The 14,845-nt window shown below is 46.6% G+C and overlaps 5 protein-coding genes across 5 annotated transcripts; 2 read left to right on the top strand and 3 right to left on the bottom strand.

Annotated features, from left to right (window-relative positions):
• Positions 1-2: 2 nt before the first annotated feature.
• VC83_01599 (uncharacterized protein) lies at positions 3-2,003 on the bottom strand. Its single transcript, XM_024465274.1, has 2 exons — positions 1,868-2,003; positions 3-1,817 (listed from the first exon to the last, which is right to left on the bottom strand). The coding sequence occupies exons 1-2, from the start codon at positions 1,968-1,970 to the stop codon at positions 802-804; spliced, it is 1,119 nt and encodes a 372-aa protein (XP_024327433.1). The 5' UTR covers positions 1,971-2,003; the 3' UTR covers positions 3-801.
• Positions 246-743, top strand: VC83_01600 (uncharacterized protein; the record flags this gene model as incomplete). The annotated part of the gene is made up of 2 exons (XM_024465275.1): positions 246-448; positions 494-743. 2 exons carry the CDS (start codon positions 246-248, stop codon positions 741-743), a joined length of 453 nt encoding a protein of 150 aa, XP_024327112.1.
• Positions 2,004-2,117: 114 nt separating the features above from the next.
• On the top strand, positions 2,118-4,619 carry MAK5 (ATP-dependent RNA helicase). The gene is made up of 3 exons (XM_024465273.1): positions 2,118-2,442; positions 2,495-3,682; positions 3,762-4,619. Exons 1-3 carry the CDS (start codon positions 2,182-2,184, stop codon positions 4,536-4,538), a joined length of 2,226 nt encoding a protein of 741 aa, XP_024327432.1. The 5' UTR covers positions 2,118-2,181; the 3' UTR covers positions 4,539-4,619.
• Positions 4,620-5,717, bottom strand: VC83_01597 (uncharacterized protein). Its single transcript, XM_024465272.1, has one exon. It carries the CDS (start codon positions 5,585-5,587, stop codon positions 4,952-4,954), a length of 636 nt encoding a protein of 211 aa, XP_024327441.1. The 5' UTR covers positions 5,588-5,717; the 3' UTR covers positions 4,620-4,951.
• Positions 5,718-10,951: 5,234 nt separating this feature from the next.
• On the bottom strand, positions 10,952-14,843 carry DOA4 (ubiquitin-specific protease doa4). Its single transcript, XM_024465271.1, has 2 exons — positions 12,242-14,843; positions 10,952-12,189 (listed from the first exon to the last, which is right to left on the bottom strand). Exons 1-2 carry the CDS (start codon positions 14,558-14,560, stop codon positions 11,323-11,325), a joined length of 3,186 nt encoding a protein of 1,061 aa, XP_024327440.1. The 5' UTR covers positions 14,561-14,843; the 3' UTR covers positions 10,952-11,322.
• Between the last annotated feature and the right edge of the window lie 2 nt (positions 14,844-14,845).

Raw genomic sequence — 14,845 nt, 5'->3', positions numbered from 1 at the left:
GGGGGGATTGTTTATTTCAGTAGAAAAAAAATTGTGGTGGTGGATAATATAGCGCGGGTCGAGCGGTGAAGTGTGGCAGAATACAGAGGGGTTGGTGGGGTAGAGCCTGGCGGTGAGAATGACTCCGACTTAAACGTGGTGCGACGGTTCGACGGGAAGTGGCAGAAAGTAAATCATTAATTTCTAAAGAAAGAATAAAATAAGCAAAGTTTGCAGAATATCAATATATTACAAAGAAAAGAACCATGGCGAAAGGAACCTGGTACCATGAGAACTATATGATTTCCACCTCGCCGGAGCTTATCCAACCTGAGGCTGTCAATGCAGCGTTCGAATCTGATGCTATATATTGGGCCAGGGGCATGGAGCCTGAATATTTGAAGAAGATGTTAAGCAAGTCTCTTTGTTTCGGGGTTTATGCGCTACCGGAATCATCTCGAACTGGCTGGTAAGTTCTTTAAACTGTAGTAATATAACACGGGCTGATCGTCAGGTCGCAGCAATCCTCCTCAGATTGGTTTTGCTCGTTTACAGACGAGGTCACATTTGCATACCTGATAGACGTATATGTTCTTGAAGAACATCAGGGGAAGGGCCTAGGATCATGGCTGGTGGAATATGTTAACGAGGAGTTTGCATCTTGGCCACATCTGAGACGAGTGATGCTGATGGCAAACCTGAAAGAGGGAGAGGCGTTTTACGCTCTCAATTCAAGCAGGGCGAGAATGGTTTTGCAATCTTAAACAAGCAGGGAAGGGGCTCTGCGATGCCGGTTTGAATGTTGTTTTTGTATTATATCTTTCAAGTAGTTTTCCCATATGCTCCACCAGCTTCCTTTCTCATCTCTAACGCTCGTTTATAAGGTGGTGCTGTCGGTGGCTGAACTGGGTCGAGCGTTACTCGATCTTTTGGTAGATGGTATGTTGCATCGGCGTCGAAGGACGATAGATCCCCACATGCCAGGAAGGGTGCTATCCATCTATCAGGGTCGCTGTTGGTCTCAACTTCGACGACACCATCAGCCCGTGTTTCAGTGGAACTTTTAGAGTTTATAAGAGTTTCCTTTGTTCCACTCTTCGCATTAACCATTGTTTCAAGTTGTTCAACATTCAGCGGTTCCGATAAGCTCGCATGATATCCTTCCGGGGGTTGAAAGTTTAAACACACAACAAAGGCCTCAACACTGCTTGCTCTGCTTGACCTTGGCTTTGCAACAACGACTGTCTCAAAGAAGAGTTTTAGTTGTGCGTACAGCAAATCCACATCCCTTCCTCTAAAGATCTTGGCCACGAATTTACCTCCCGGGCGAAGAACGCAAAGAGCAAGATTCAATGCTGCAAAAAGGAGTTGCGATTGGACGTATATGTCAAGATCGTGGAGACCTGTAACATCCGGCGCTCCATCGCTCAGTACAAGGTCGGCCTTAGCAGATCCAAGATTTTCGAGTAGGAGCGGGACCGTGGCCGGGTGAGTGATGTCAGCACGTAGGGTAATAATGCCTTGGAGGGCGGCCATGGGTTGGAGGTCGATTGCGACAATTTTGATATCTTTAGGCGGCTGCGGGGCCGAATCTTCTTTCGTTGGCTCTGTTGGCTCCTGCACCGCTGCCTTCGCTGAGTCCGTACTTGAATCGAGCGGAATCGACTCGGATTTTGATTGTTGTAGGAACGCCTGACGAGCCGTTTCTTGTTTATCCTCCCATGCTGACCGCCCAAACTTCTCTCCTTTAATTAACACTCGAGACAATACTTGACTCCAACTTCCAGGAGCAGCGCACAAGTCGACAACTCGGGTGACATCTTGGAATAGGTCGAATTCTAGATACCTTGTTAGATGACGCTCAATTTGTGTGTGCGGAATGGTATACCTTCGTCCAGTTGGAGGAGCTTAAATGCACTCCTTGCTCTCCAGCCTTGCTCCTTCGCTAGCCGGTAATAGGCGTCGCGTTTGTCTTTAGAAGATTTTCCCATGGTTGAGAAATATTGTGTCTGGAGTGGTTGGTGGCTCCTCGTACGTGGGGTGAGAGAGCCTTGTCAGAATCTTGCGAGGCTGAGATACTCGGCGAATTATATCCCCGCGATTTGTGAAAACCTCCCGAAAATGCTTATCGCCGCCAAAAATTATCTTTACCTTGAGGGACATTGACCGCCAGCGATATTATCGTACTACAACTCTCTAAATATGGCTGCCCAAAAGCCAAAGAGAGACAGGCCTGTGCCGACTATAAGTCAGAGGTCGAAGAAGCGGCAAAAGGTTGAGACTTCAAGCTCCTATGCGCCCGCAGGAGCTGGTTCAGATGTGAGGAAGGTACCTGTCGCATTGGATGCTTTGCCATGGAACGAAGTCGAAATGCCCGATATGTTCGAGGATGCCGAAGGTTTCTTTGGGCTAGATGAGGTGGACAATGTTGAGGTTATCAGAGACGGAAATCAAGTCAAATTTGTGAGCCTTTGAAGATTACCCAAGCCGTTATATAGTTAAGCTAACATTTTAGGTTACAAAAACCCCAATTGACGACGACGAGTTCGAAGGGTTTGGTGATGATGTAGCGAATGCGACTGCGGATGATGCGGTAAAGACAAAGCCAAAGGATGCAAAGGCCAAAGCTAAGGGAGCAAAGGCCGATGCGAATACGCCGAAATCAGCGAAGGCGGACAGCAAACAACAAGTCAAGCTGGAGAACCCAAAAACCGATGATAGCAATGTTACAAAATCCAAAAAGGAGACCAAGAAAGAGAAGGCCGCAAAATTAGCAGCGAAAGCCAAGGATTCTGCGGCGAAATCGAAAGACAAGAAGCTACCAGAGAAACAACAATCAGCACCCAACGTGTTTGCAGCTCTTCAAGACGAAGCCGAAGATGAAGATATGACTGAATGGGCAGAGCTGAACCTTTCTACGGCGATGCTTTCGGCCCTAGCAAAGATTGGTTTCACGACACCAACACCGATCCAACAGGAGGCTATTCCAGAGGTACTATCTGGGAACGATGTTATCGGGAAGGCCTCTACGGGTTCTGGTAAGACGTTGGCCTTTGGTATTCCAATTATCGAGAGATGGCTCCAGGATAATGAAGGCCGGGAGGATGAAACGGCAACAGAAAAGAAAACTCAGAAAAGCGCAACGGCTTTGATTCTTTCGCCAACAAGGGAACTGGCACATCAGTTGACCGATCATCTTACGAAGCTTTGCAAAGGGTTGTCCGATGCGCCATTCATAGCCACAGTCACTGGAGGATTGGCGATTCAGAAGCAGCAGAGGCAGCTGGCAAGGGCTGACATCATCATCGGCACACCCGGCCGGTTGTGGGAAGTCTTGAGCTCAGGCATCGAGCTTTCAAAATCTCTTAAAACGTTGAAATTCCTCGTTGTCGATGAGGCGGATAGATTGTTAACGGAGGGACATTTCAAAGAGGCCGAAGAGATCATCTCAAAGTTGGACCGCCACGACGCGGACGACGAAGAGGAGCATGTTGTCACGAGGCAAACCCTCGTCTTTTCCGCCACACTGGCGAAGGGGCTGCAACAAAAGCTATCAGGAAAGGGTAGGCTTGGGGATGACGGGATGGAGTACTTGATGAAGAAGCTCAAATTCAAGGGGGAGCCGAAGTTCATCGACGTGGCGACGTCGGCGATGGCAGAGGGACTCAAGGAGGGCGTTATTGAATGCGGTGCCACCGAAAAGGTATGTATCAATCCTCAAGCCTCATCACCACCTCGCAACATCTACCCCAAAGCCTTACCGTACTGATTATTCATTTTAGGACCTATATCTCTATACTCTCCTCCTTCACCACCCCAACCTCAAAACGATCATTTTCACAAACTCCATCCACACCGCCCAGCGCCTCACCCCGCTCCTAGCCAACCTCAACTACTTCCCTGTCACCTTACACTCCAACATGCCCCAGAAAGCTCGTCTTCGATCTATCGAGCGGTTTTCCTCTCTACTTGTCGCCACCGATGTCGCCGCACGCGGACTCGATCTTCCGGCCGTCGAATTGGTCATCCACTACCATCTCCCCCGTGCCGCGGACATGTACGTCCATCGTTCTGGTCGTACAGCGCGTGCTGGAGCACAGGGAACGAGCATTATGCTTTGCGCACCCGAGGAGGCGCAGTCGTTACGCCGCCTGGCAGGTAAGGTTGGTGTAATCCGCACACTTGATATTGACAGGCGCGTCGCGGCCCTGTTACGACCACGTGTCGTGCTCGCAAAGAAGATTGCGGACGCAGGAATTGCAAAGTCTAAGGGGGAAAGAGGAGATGAGTGGGCTCGCAAAGCGGCGGAGGAGCTAGGTGTGGACTATGATAGTGAAGATTTTGAGAGAAAGGGGAAGGTTGGAGGGCGCGCAAGGAAAGAGAAGGAAGCGAGGGGAATGACAAAAGATGAGATGGGGAGAGCGAAGGCAGAACTGTCGTCGCTGTTGTCACAGAGGGTTAATGTCGGTGTCAGTGAGAGGTATTTGACGGGTGTGGATGTAAATGCATTACTCAAGGGTGGCGGGCAATGGCTAGGAAGCGTGGAGGGCATGGATTAGATTAGCACGGCCGCACACGATATTCCATCAGATTTGTAAGAAGCATTGAATTAATTTCATGTATCGGTTGACAAATAATATCCCCCAGTCTCCCAGTTCTTTTCGCCTTCCCCTATTCTCATCATATAACCGTAGTCCTTTGGCTTTGGAGCAACTGTTCTCCCGGCTTCTTAGCGCAGCCTGCTCAACTCTTCCCCGAATCAGTCGATCTGGTGGGACTTCTTGATTGTGATGGCAGACCGTCGTCGACGGGGGTTTCTAGGAACAGCAACATCCAGTCGGTCTGCCCAGCAATACTCGATATCAAAGCTTTGTTGGGGGGGGTTAGCTCCTTGAACGCCCACTTTGCTCAAACCAAGCAGCGACACGATCGTTTGGGTGGATTATAGCTCAGTCACGAGCAGTCCTCAGCGTCAATGTCCAGCCACCTGCTCGCCTCCACCATCTCCTTCATCTACCTCCTTCCTCGCCCCCCAAAATCCTCTCCCATAGCTCACCAAAATTTCTTCCCCCTTCTTAATCCCCTTCCCTTTGCCCGCCTTCCCAGCTGGCAATACCCAAACCCCCATCGCTCGCTCTTTCCCACCCCACCCTTCTCGAAACTCCGCATTTGGCTTTACTACACCCGGCACCCCGCGGTAGTCATTCACAAACCTAGCTTCGTTCCCACATCGTGCCGCATCTACCGCCAGTTCGGTGTCTCGATCAAGACTCAGGTCATAATCGCTCGCCTCGTGCGCCGCTCCCTTGCCGTGAACTTCCCCAACGTAGGGCAGGACGAAGGAGCCTGGGGGAAGATCTTTTGCAGCAAACAACCCGCTCTGTCCATTTGCGGGATGTGACGGATTGGCTATTGGTGTAATGCGCACGAGGGGACATGGCCCTGGAGCCGTTTGAGGTGTGTCTTGAGCTGTTGACGTGCGTGTGCGGAGGGCTTTCAGTTGGATAGGGCTAAGGGTGCGGGAATAGGCTGGTGTTTTGAGGTAGGGGATGTGAGAGGGCCAGTTTTTGGGGGTGCTGCCGGAGCTACTGGCCTTTCCTGGCATCATTCAGTGTTCGGCGGATCGTATCCGGATCTGATCCTGAGCCCTCACTAGGCTGCGCACTACTCGCTCAATACTCGGCTCACTTGCTCAGTGGGTTACTCAGCTGGGTGAGTAGCTGAACCTTTTACTCGACTCGGTTAGTGAGGTCAATACTCGGTCACTCTGTAAAAACCCAGCGAGTACTCGGCTATCACGTGTAAGATTTATGCATCATGTGAACAGTCCCTCATACAATTAATACTGTTTTATGGTTAAGTTAAAGTATTACATCTATCAGCATCACTCTCGCCATCTCTAGTAAGCTGTGAGAACGAATCATGTATATTCCTCTATCTAAGTACCACGATTATCAGAAGATTATCAGAACGCTATTATCTATTATATATGCTTAAGAACATCTCTCCACCTTGCTTGATGAGGCCGGCCAGACCTACTAATACCTAAAGTATTTATGGGGTCTTGACGAGTAGCTTGAAAGATATCAAGTGTCTTCTGAGCATGTTGGATAGGCATTGGTGGCGAGGACGGCATATCCTTATCTTCATCTTCATGAATAGTTGGAAGTATAGGCTCCTCATTATTACCATCTTCTCTTATATCTTCGTTATCTAGGATATCGTCATCTGGGATGTCGTATAAGGTCTCGTTAAGACGGTCAGCCCTATCTCTTTCTTCACCTTGTTGGTAGCGCATTTGTCGTTCTTCATGTGCGGCTTGTGATAAGTGTCATACTGACATTCGTTGCACTCAGTTTGCTATCAAACTCAAGAGCAAACTTGGAAATCTCCTCCTCAAACCTACAAGTCACTATACATATCTTGGCTTATCACACCAACAACAAGAGCAATACTACTCAACGATTGCTACAACCATCTATGATTCATTACACGTCATCGCTCCTTAGTTACTGGGCCGATATTACCACATAGCATATCTCTACAACCCTCTATGATTCATTACATGACATCACTCATACTACCACATGACATATCTCTACCAACTAGAGGCCTAGGAGCATGAACGATAGCTCTAAAAGCTCCTACGAACCTCTATGATTCATTACATGTCATCGCTCTTTAGTTACCCACAAGATTGGTTAAGTTATGACATAATTTGTTTATGACATAATTTGTCTATGACATAATTTGTCTATAGGGGTACTCTGACCTTGGACCTCCTTTTACTTCCTATAGGTGTAATGGTGGGTGCACCAGATGTGAGAATCTAGCCACCCAAGGAAGGGATGAATTTACTAAGACAACACACTGTCTTAGAAAACAGAGCCAAAGGGTCGTAGCTTAGACTATTCCACAACGCAGCAATCAGGTGTGTGATGTAGTGAAGTGGTTCAGACAAGTTGCAACAAATGTTGAGTCTGGGAACTCAGGGGTAAGTCAGAGGTTAACACCTCACTGACTTTTCAGAAACAAGGAGTAACAAGATGAATGCTTGGAAGCTTGGAAAAGACGTGGAAGTATGTGATAGTCGATTTACTGTATTGTCTGCTTGCCCTTTCTTAACGAAAGGGCAATCCTATTTATGCTAAAGGAGTGTAGTTCTCTCATTTTCCAAGACTTTCCATGACTTACCAGGCTTGGTAACTGTAGTCGACGTAAGAGAATCCCATAGAACCATCTCTTAGGTTCGTAGCCTATAGGAAGTAAAAGGAGGTCCAAGGTCAGAGTACCCCTATAGACAAATTATGTCATAGACAAATTATGTCATAACTTAACCAATCTTGTGGGTAACTAAAGAGCGATGACATGTAATGAATCATAGAGGTTCGTAGGAGCTTTTAGAGCTATCGTTCATGCTCCTAGGCCTCTAGTTGGTAGAGATATGTCATGTGGTAGTATGAGTGATGTCATGTAATGAATCATAGAGGGTTGTAGAGATATGCTATGTGGTAATATCGGCCCAGTAACTAAGGAGCGATGACGTGTAATGAATCATAGATGGTTGTAGCAATCGTTGAGTAGTATTGCTCTTGTTGTTGGTGTGATAAGCCAAGATATGTATAGTGACTTGTAGGTTTGAGGAGGAGATTTCCAAGTTTGCTCTTGAGTTTGATAGCAAACTGAGTGCAACGAATGTCAGTATGACAATAGGCTATGAACCTAAGAGATGGTTCTATGGGATTCTCTTACGTCGACTACAGTTACCAAGCCTGGTAAGTCATGGAAAGTCTTGGAAAATGAGAGAACTACACTCCTTTAGCATAAATAGGATTGCTCTTTCGTTAAGAAAGGGCAAGCAGACAATACAGTAAATCGACTATCACATACTTCCACGTCTTTTCCAAGCTTCCAAGCATTGATCTTGTTACTCCTTGTTTCTGAAAAGTCAGTTGTCATACTGACATTCGTTGCACTCAGTTTGCTATCAAACTCAAGAGCAAACTTAGAAATCTCCTCCTCAAACCTACAAGTCACCATACATATCTTGGCTTATCACACCAACAACAGAAGCAATACTACTCAACGATTGCTGCAAACTCTTCTACTACATCTGTTTATGCTACATACATCACGGCATATCATTTGGACACTCATTGAACAAGTTATTAAGAAAATATCCTCCTTAAGGGGGTGGGCCAATACTACCACATGGCATATCTCTACCAACTAGAGGCCTAGGAACATGAACGATAGCTCTAGAAGCTTCTACAACCCTCTATGATTCATTACACGTCATCGCTCCTTAGTTACCCACAAGATTGGTTAAGTTATGACATAATTTGTCTATAGGTACTCTGACCTTGGACCTCCTTTTAACTTCCTATAGGCTAGGAACCCAAGAGATGGTTCTATGGGATTCTCTTACGTTCACTACATGATTAGCAAGCTAGTTGTGGGTCGCACTTGATTTCTAATACATTTACCAAGCCTGGTTAGTCATGGAAAGTCATGGAAAATGAGAGAACTACACTCCTTTGGCATAAATAGGATTGCCCTTTCCTTAAGAAAGGGCAAGCAGGCAATACAGTAAATTGACTATCACATACTTCCACGTCTTTTCCAGGCTTCCAAGCATTCATCTTGTTACTCCTTGTGTTACGGCTACGGTAACGTGACGTCATGGTTACAGGACCAGGGCCTAGTAACGTGACGTGTGAGTCACAGGGGGCAAGCGGGGTAGGCTGCCATGTGACGGGGCTAATGGATAGTTGCAGAAACTAGTGGATATTGGATAGTTGAGCTATCCACGAACTATCCTGAATATCTAGCTATCCGCCAACTATCCAGATTACCCATGAGGCACGACGCCACTATATAAGTAGATAGTATTTCCTTAGATAGGAGCTTCGTGCTCAACTCAATACAGTATTTGTTATATACTAGTAACGTGTTACTTGAAGCCTTTGTGTCTGATCCCCTGCCTCCTCTGATAAGTAAACCTTTACGCAAGAGAACCTCTGTGTCTTCTATCGTTTAGAAGTCAGCGTTACACCTTGTTTCTGAAAAGTCAGTGAGGTGTTAACCTCTGACTTACCCCTGAGTTCCCAGACTCAACATTTGTTGCAACTTGTCTGAACCACTTCACTACATCACACACCTGATTGCTGCGTTGTGGAATAGTCTAAGCTACAACCCTTTGGCTCTGTTTCCTAAGACAGTGTGTTGTCTTAGTAAAATCATCCCTTCCTTGGGTGGCTAGATTCTCACATCTGGTGCACCCACCATTACATCAGTGAGGTGCTAACCTCTGACTTATCCCTGAGTTCTCAGACTCAACATTTGTTGCAACTTGTCTGAACCACTTCACTACATCACACACCTGATTGCTGCGTTGTGGAATAGTCTAAGCTACAACCCTTTGGCTCTGTTTCCTAAGACAGTGTGTTGTCTTAGTAAAATCATCCCTTCCTTGGGTGGCTAGATTCTCACATCTGGTGCACCCACCATTACACATTGCCTTCGATTTCTGAATACATAGATATGTCTTCGTAGCTTACCAAGAGTATTCTTAACTTCAATATTACTATCGAAGCTTACTGGAATCTGCGCAGCTCCCTGCTCACACTGATAACTCTCAACTTGCTCAGCAGGGGCTGCTTTTAAAGTCTTAAGAGCATCTTGAACAGCAATATTGATAATATGGGCTATGCATCGTACATCTCCTTCCTTGATTCTAAACGTCCAGGGTTGTTGTGTTGTAACTTCCTGGTCTCTGGCTATTTTCTCATATTCCGCAAGCATAACAGTATTAGCTGAGGCGTTATCCCTTGTACAGGTAAAGACAGCTCCTGTAATACCCATATCGCCCGTTACAATTGCTAATTGTTGAGCTAGATATTCGCCGCTATGGATAGGCTCTTGAAGATGTACAATGTCAAGTACTTTAGATTTCTGTTGCCATTTATCGTTGATCCAGTGTGCAGTAATCGCAGCGTAGTCTGTATAATTCCGTGCAGACCATGCATCTGTCGTTATTGATATCCGGCCTCCTCTCTTAATATGAGAATGGAGCTCAAGGTAGCTGGCCTCGGTGATATGAGAACTGACGCTGTAGTTCTCGGTGTAGCGTACGAGCTGATATTGCCATAGTTGTTGGGCTTAAGAATTGAACTAATTCACGGAATGAATAGCTTTCAACAAGGCGTATCGATAGATTATTCGACACAATGAACTGTAGTAATAACTCCTTATACTTTGAAGGATTACCAGGTTGCTTTAGTAGAGCTGATGGGTGTGGGTTGAAGAACGATGATGTACTGCTTGACGCACTAGACGGCTGTCTCTTCTCATTTTTAAGGGCGTATGATACTGTTGGATGCTTTAAGGAATAATGCCTCCATAGATTACTGGTCGACGATTGCTTTAATCCTTGTGGCGGTAGTGAATATCCACAGCCTGGTTGTAGGCATATCATCAAGTATCAAGTAATTCCCGACGATATAAGCCCTTTGTGAAGAGCTTCGACGATGTCGGTGGTAGTACTACCCTTGGATGTTGAGGTAGATTTATCGATACATCAACTGCTTCAACTGAAGGCTAAATAGGGGTAGGTTGAGGTGGAAGATGTGGTAACGATAGCTCTTCTATTTGAGAATAGCTCTCATGATCTGACGGCAAATCTGATAATTCCGAGTCGCTCATTTTTACTGTAATCGTCACATTACAATGGTATTTGAACCAGTATTGCAGAATCAATTCTACGTCTATTATGTGGCCTTGGCTACTCTTGGCTATTCTTGGCATCATTATCCGTAAGATCCGGATATATCCTCAGATCGTACGGATAGATCATAATTATGGCAGATAGGATAAATCCGGATCCATATCCGGATCAGCTCAGATCATACACGATCCGTGCCGAACACTGGCATCATTGGAGAGATATTAAAATGTGGTTGGTGATGGTGGTGGCCGAGGATAGTGGTAGTAAAAAGTATGGAAGTGTAGAGCGTAAGAGCGGAGGTAATTGATTTTTACCCCGATTAAACGCAATATCTAGAAATATTTATTTGCATCATAATTGCATTCTCATCCTATCCACAAAACTAAATATTTCATCAACTCTGAATAGTGAATCATAGTAGTACATGACAGCCTCTAATTAGATTACAGTTTCGGTTTGAATCATTGTATTGGTATCTCATTAACTGTCAATCAACGCCTGCTCTCGTCATATGCTATCGCTGGTTTCCACCCGGCTATATATATGCATACAAAATGAACTCCAAATATTCAATAATCCTCGTCTATGCACATGTCATCCGCTAATAAAGGCTTCGACTATTCCACGCGCTGGTAAAACATGATATATGAATTACTGGTTTGGGTTAATGCGGCATCAATCGTACGAATTCTTCGATCGCTGAACTCCCACCATTGGCTCGTGCGTTCTCGATCTCTAACCAAAGTAATATAGTGCCCAGAGTGCAAATTTTCACCCAGATGTTGCACCACGGCATAACAACGGTAATGTGTGGTAGATTTCTTGCCACGCCTGTCTCTGCCGGCGTCTGGGACGCCGTAATAATAGTCGTCCATATTCAGGTCGTCGAGAGGGAACGTGACAAGCGCATTGTTCCTCCTAATATCCGCCGTATGGCGGACAAGAACGAGAATAAGGGTATCCGGAAGCCTAGTAATAACTTCCGTCACCGACCTTCGTGTCTTGCGGCCATGAACGGCGAAGCATTTATCGCATTTCACATCATCATAAACTTCCTTCACTTTCCCTTCTTTGCTAAACCTTCGACCTAGCAAGTCTGACAATTTCGACTCTCGCCCGTCTGGGATGCTGACGTTAAGGTATGGAGAGTTGTCACTATGGTTAGTTGTCTTCCAGCCACACTCTTGGCATTTGAAAATCTTCATCGTGCAAATGAGGAGTTTGTCGGTGATCGGTGACTGGTGTGCAGCCGCATATCTTAGCCGATGAAACTTAATTTCTGCAGCATGGCCTTCGTTTCTTATTTGCTGCTCCTGAGCTGTTGTTAAGGCCGCGGGCTCAGGCCTATCTCGTCCAGGGTTCGTTTCATCTTCAATTATATTTAGGAGGAAGTCAAGAAACTCTTGGGCATCTTGTTGGTTCGGGCCGCCGAAAAGAACCCCAGAATTCGAATGGCCACGGTTGCAAATTCTATATATGTAATTCTATCGAAGGTTAGAATTAAACGGAGAACAAGAATGTAAAGGAGAAACGTACCCTGAGTGTTTGGGGTTTTACAAAGTTATATTGACCGCTCCAAAGATGTCGTATCAAGAAAGCAAGGTTTCTGACCATCAACTGTGGTGGGTCACTTACTTCCCCCTTTTTCCGAGGAGGTGCCCCAGCCTTGTCTATCGAGCCGTCTAGGAGATACGTTACAAACCATGGGGTCGCACTGAAGGCTTGCAAGATAGAATTCATGTAACAAGTGTTACCGAAATTATCGAGGCCAGTTCTTCCGCTTGCCGAAACTGAAGGAGAGATAGAATCAACCTCAGGCAACCCCCAACTGGATTTTTGGGGGGGGAAAGCAGAAGAAGAGACACTCTCCGAGACGCCATGGTAGCTCCTTTTGGACAAGGCGAGGGCCGGACGTGCTGGTTCCCTGAATTCCAAAGAATTAAGCTCAGCCTCATGCGCATCAACATATGAATAATCAGTGCTGTGTTCGGCAATACTTTTGTTTTGGGAAGCCCTGGCGGTATTTTCGAATGTGTCGATATCTGGGAAGCGACCCGCAAAGTCATCTGATGGTTCCATGAGTTTTTTCTGCCACTTCGATTCTTCATCTTGCGTAAGTGGCCTTGATTGATACTGCTTTTCTAAACTCAAAGAAGTTGATGGAGCACGCATAGGTGAATCATGGTGAGGAATTGGAGGTGTGACAGTTTGTAAAGTGTTCGAAGTAGCCAAAGCGCCGGGTCCCATTAATTGCACCCATGAATCTAACCCGCCCACCAATAGCTTAGGTGGACATTTTAACTTTTTATTGTAATCATATTCGAAAATAGCTTTGCTGAAGTCTCGTAATGGGATTTCTTCCACATTGCTCGTTTCGTCAGCATAGAGGTTTGAAGACGACGACTGGTCATAATATACAACGAAGTCATAATCCTGACGCTTTCGAAACAAATCTGCTTCATTGTCAGGCGAAACAACAAGCCTCTCTTCTAATTGGCTTGCCGACATATCCTCTACCAAAGCGATAGGTTCAATGCACAGAATAGACTGTGACATGATATGACCGCTGTCGAATGCTGGACGTGAGCGAATGTCGACAAATAGTATTCGATGTTGCTTCATATAATTGACAAGATCATCGGCTACGACAGTGGTCGAATTAAACAATTTACGGTCCAAAGGCGGCCTTGGGGAGGATCCTTTCTGTCCATTAGGAAGCGTATCAGTGGATACACTAGGGGTTGTGCGGGTTGAATGGCTGGTTGTTGGTGCAGTGACAGGCTTGCGTGGTTCTCTCAAGCTTGGCCTTGGGGCAATCCTGGGGGATGGGAAACTTCGTGCATCGAGACTCGTACGGTCAGGGCTGTAGATAGCATCCGGCGGTCTAGGCATATCGGGAATCAGAACATCCATAGCCAACTTTAAAGGTCGGGGTGGCCCTGACGAAGCCTTTGGCATATCGCGAGGTCCAGACGGTTTGTCTGGAGACTTGCTTGACTGTAATGCTGACCGCCCATCAAAGTCTTCTGCGCCTGTCTTCACAAACGGTCGTGTTGGGTATACCTTTGACCGCTGATCTTGGCTCTGCGTATCAACCGCGCGCAATCTAGCAAAGCGGCCCTCGAGGTCTTCGTTATGAAGATTCGGGGCTCGCTTGATTTGCTCGCTTTGCGATCGTTGGTGATTGCCGATTGCCTTTCCAAGCAAGGCATTTGGTTTGGGATGAACCACGGGTTTTGTACGTGCAGGGCTCTTCTTGTCTCCGCCGGATGGGGGTTTCACGCCTTGGGCGTCATTTTTGGGAACAACGGGAGGCTCCCGTGAATGCTGATCTTCACGAGCGATCCCATTTGCAACCACATTCGCGGACCCAGGTCGAATACCACTTTCGGCATTGTTTTTTTTAATTGCCACCTTGACCTCTTCGAAGCGGGTGTACTGAGAATATATCCTTTTCTGCAGTGCACCATAGAGACGATGGAGCTCGCCACGGTCTGCCTTCAAATCGGGGTATTCTTTGTGCCTCGGTATAATGTCGATGGCAATAATCGAGGCCTTTATGTAGTCCTGCAAGGCCAGATCTGGTCGGCGAAAGTCGATGTGAGTATCGGCTTGTTTAGAGTATGATTCGACATCGAGGACAAGTCGTCGTATTGGGGCGTGTACATTGACTTCGGGCTTCGCCTTTAGAAGGTCATCGATGTGTTGGAAAACTCGCGCAGGTAACTTCTTTCCATTGTCGCCAGCTGCGCCATGGCCATTCGCATCCGAACCCCCCCCTTGAGGAGTTTGCCCGGCGCCATACATAGACAACGGCCTGTTTGGTGGACGGCCCAGGGTTGCACCCGTGCTCATTTCCAATCCAACTTCAGTAATCTAAAAGGCCTCGACGCATATTGCACCTTGTCTGGGTTGAAGCAAACATGCGGCTACAGTTGGTATGTAGGCAAGACTGAGCGATTTCACTTGGACCCTTCGTGATGACTGAAACAATGAGTCTCCAGTGCCCGAGTGGTTTATATGCTGCGTGCTGCTGAGGTTCAGACTTTTGGTGGGAACTGCCCGTATTGGAGATATCGATTATGAAGTAGGGTCTTGCAATATCGAGGATTTGCAAATACGCGTTTCTGATGACGAGTT

Source organism: Pseudogymnoascus destructans (genome assembly GCF_001641265.1).
Source record: "Pseudogymnoascus destructans isolate 20631-21 unplaced genomic scaffold scaffold_3, whole genome shotgun sequence".
In the NCBI taxonomy this organism is placed as follows: Eukaryota; Fungi; Ascomycota; class Leotiomycetes; order Thelebolales; family Thelebolaceae; genus Pseudogymnoascus; species Pseudogymnoascus destructans.
This window is presented reverse-complemented; position numbering and strand designations above follow the sequence as displayed.

Bases quoted from the DNA above. Each gene is read 5' to 3' on its own strand.
- VC83_01599 (XM_024465274.1), bottom strand. From the start codon at position 1,970: ATGGGAAAATCTTCTAAAGACAAACGCGACGCCTATTACCGGCTAGCG. The intron at 1,818-1,867 runs GTATACCATTCC...CAAGGTATCTAG, and splicing joins GCTCCTCCAACTGGACGAAG to AATTCGACCTATTCCAAGAT.
- MAK5 (XM_024465273.1), top strand. From the start codon at position 2,182: ATGGCTGCCCAAAAGCCAAAGAGAGACAGGCCTGTGCCGACTATAAGT. The intron at 2,443-2,494 runs GTGAGCCTTTGA...CTAACATTTTAG, and splicing joins ACGGAAATCAAGTCAAATTT to GTTACAAAAACCCCAATTGA. The intron at 3,683-3,761 runs GTATGTATCAAT...TATTCATTTTAG, and splicing joins AATGCGGTGCCACCGAAAAG to GACCTATATCTCTATACTCT.
- VC83_01597 (XM_024465272.1), bottom strand. From the start codon at position 5,587: ATGATGCCAGGAAAGGCCAGTAGCTCCGGCAGCACCCCCAAAAACTGG.
- DOA4 (XM_024465271.1), bottom strand. From the start codon at position 14,560: ATGAGCACGGGTGCAACCCTGGGCCGTCCACCAAACAGGCCGTTGTCT. The intron at 12,190-12,241 runs GTACGTTTCTCC...AACCTTCGATAG, and splicing joins TAAAACCCCAAACACTCAGG to AATTACATATATAGAATTTG.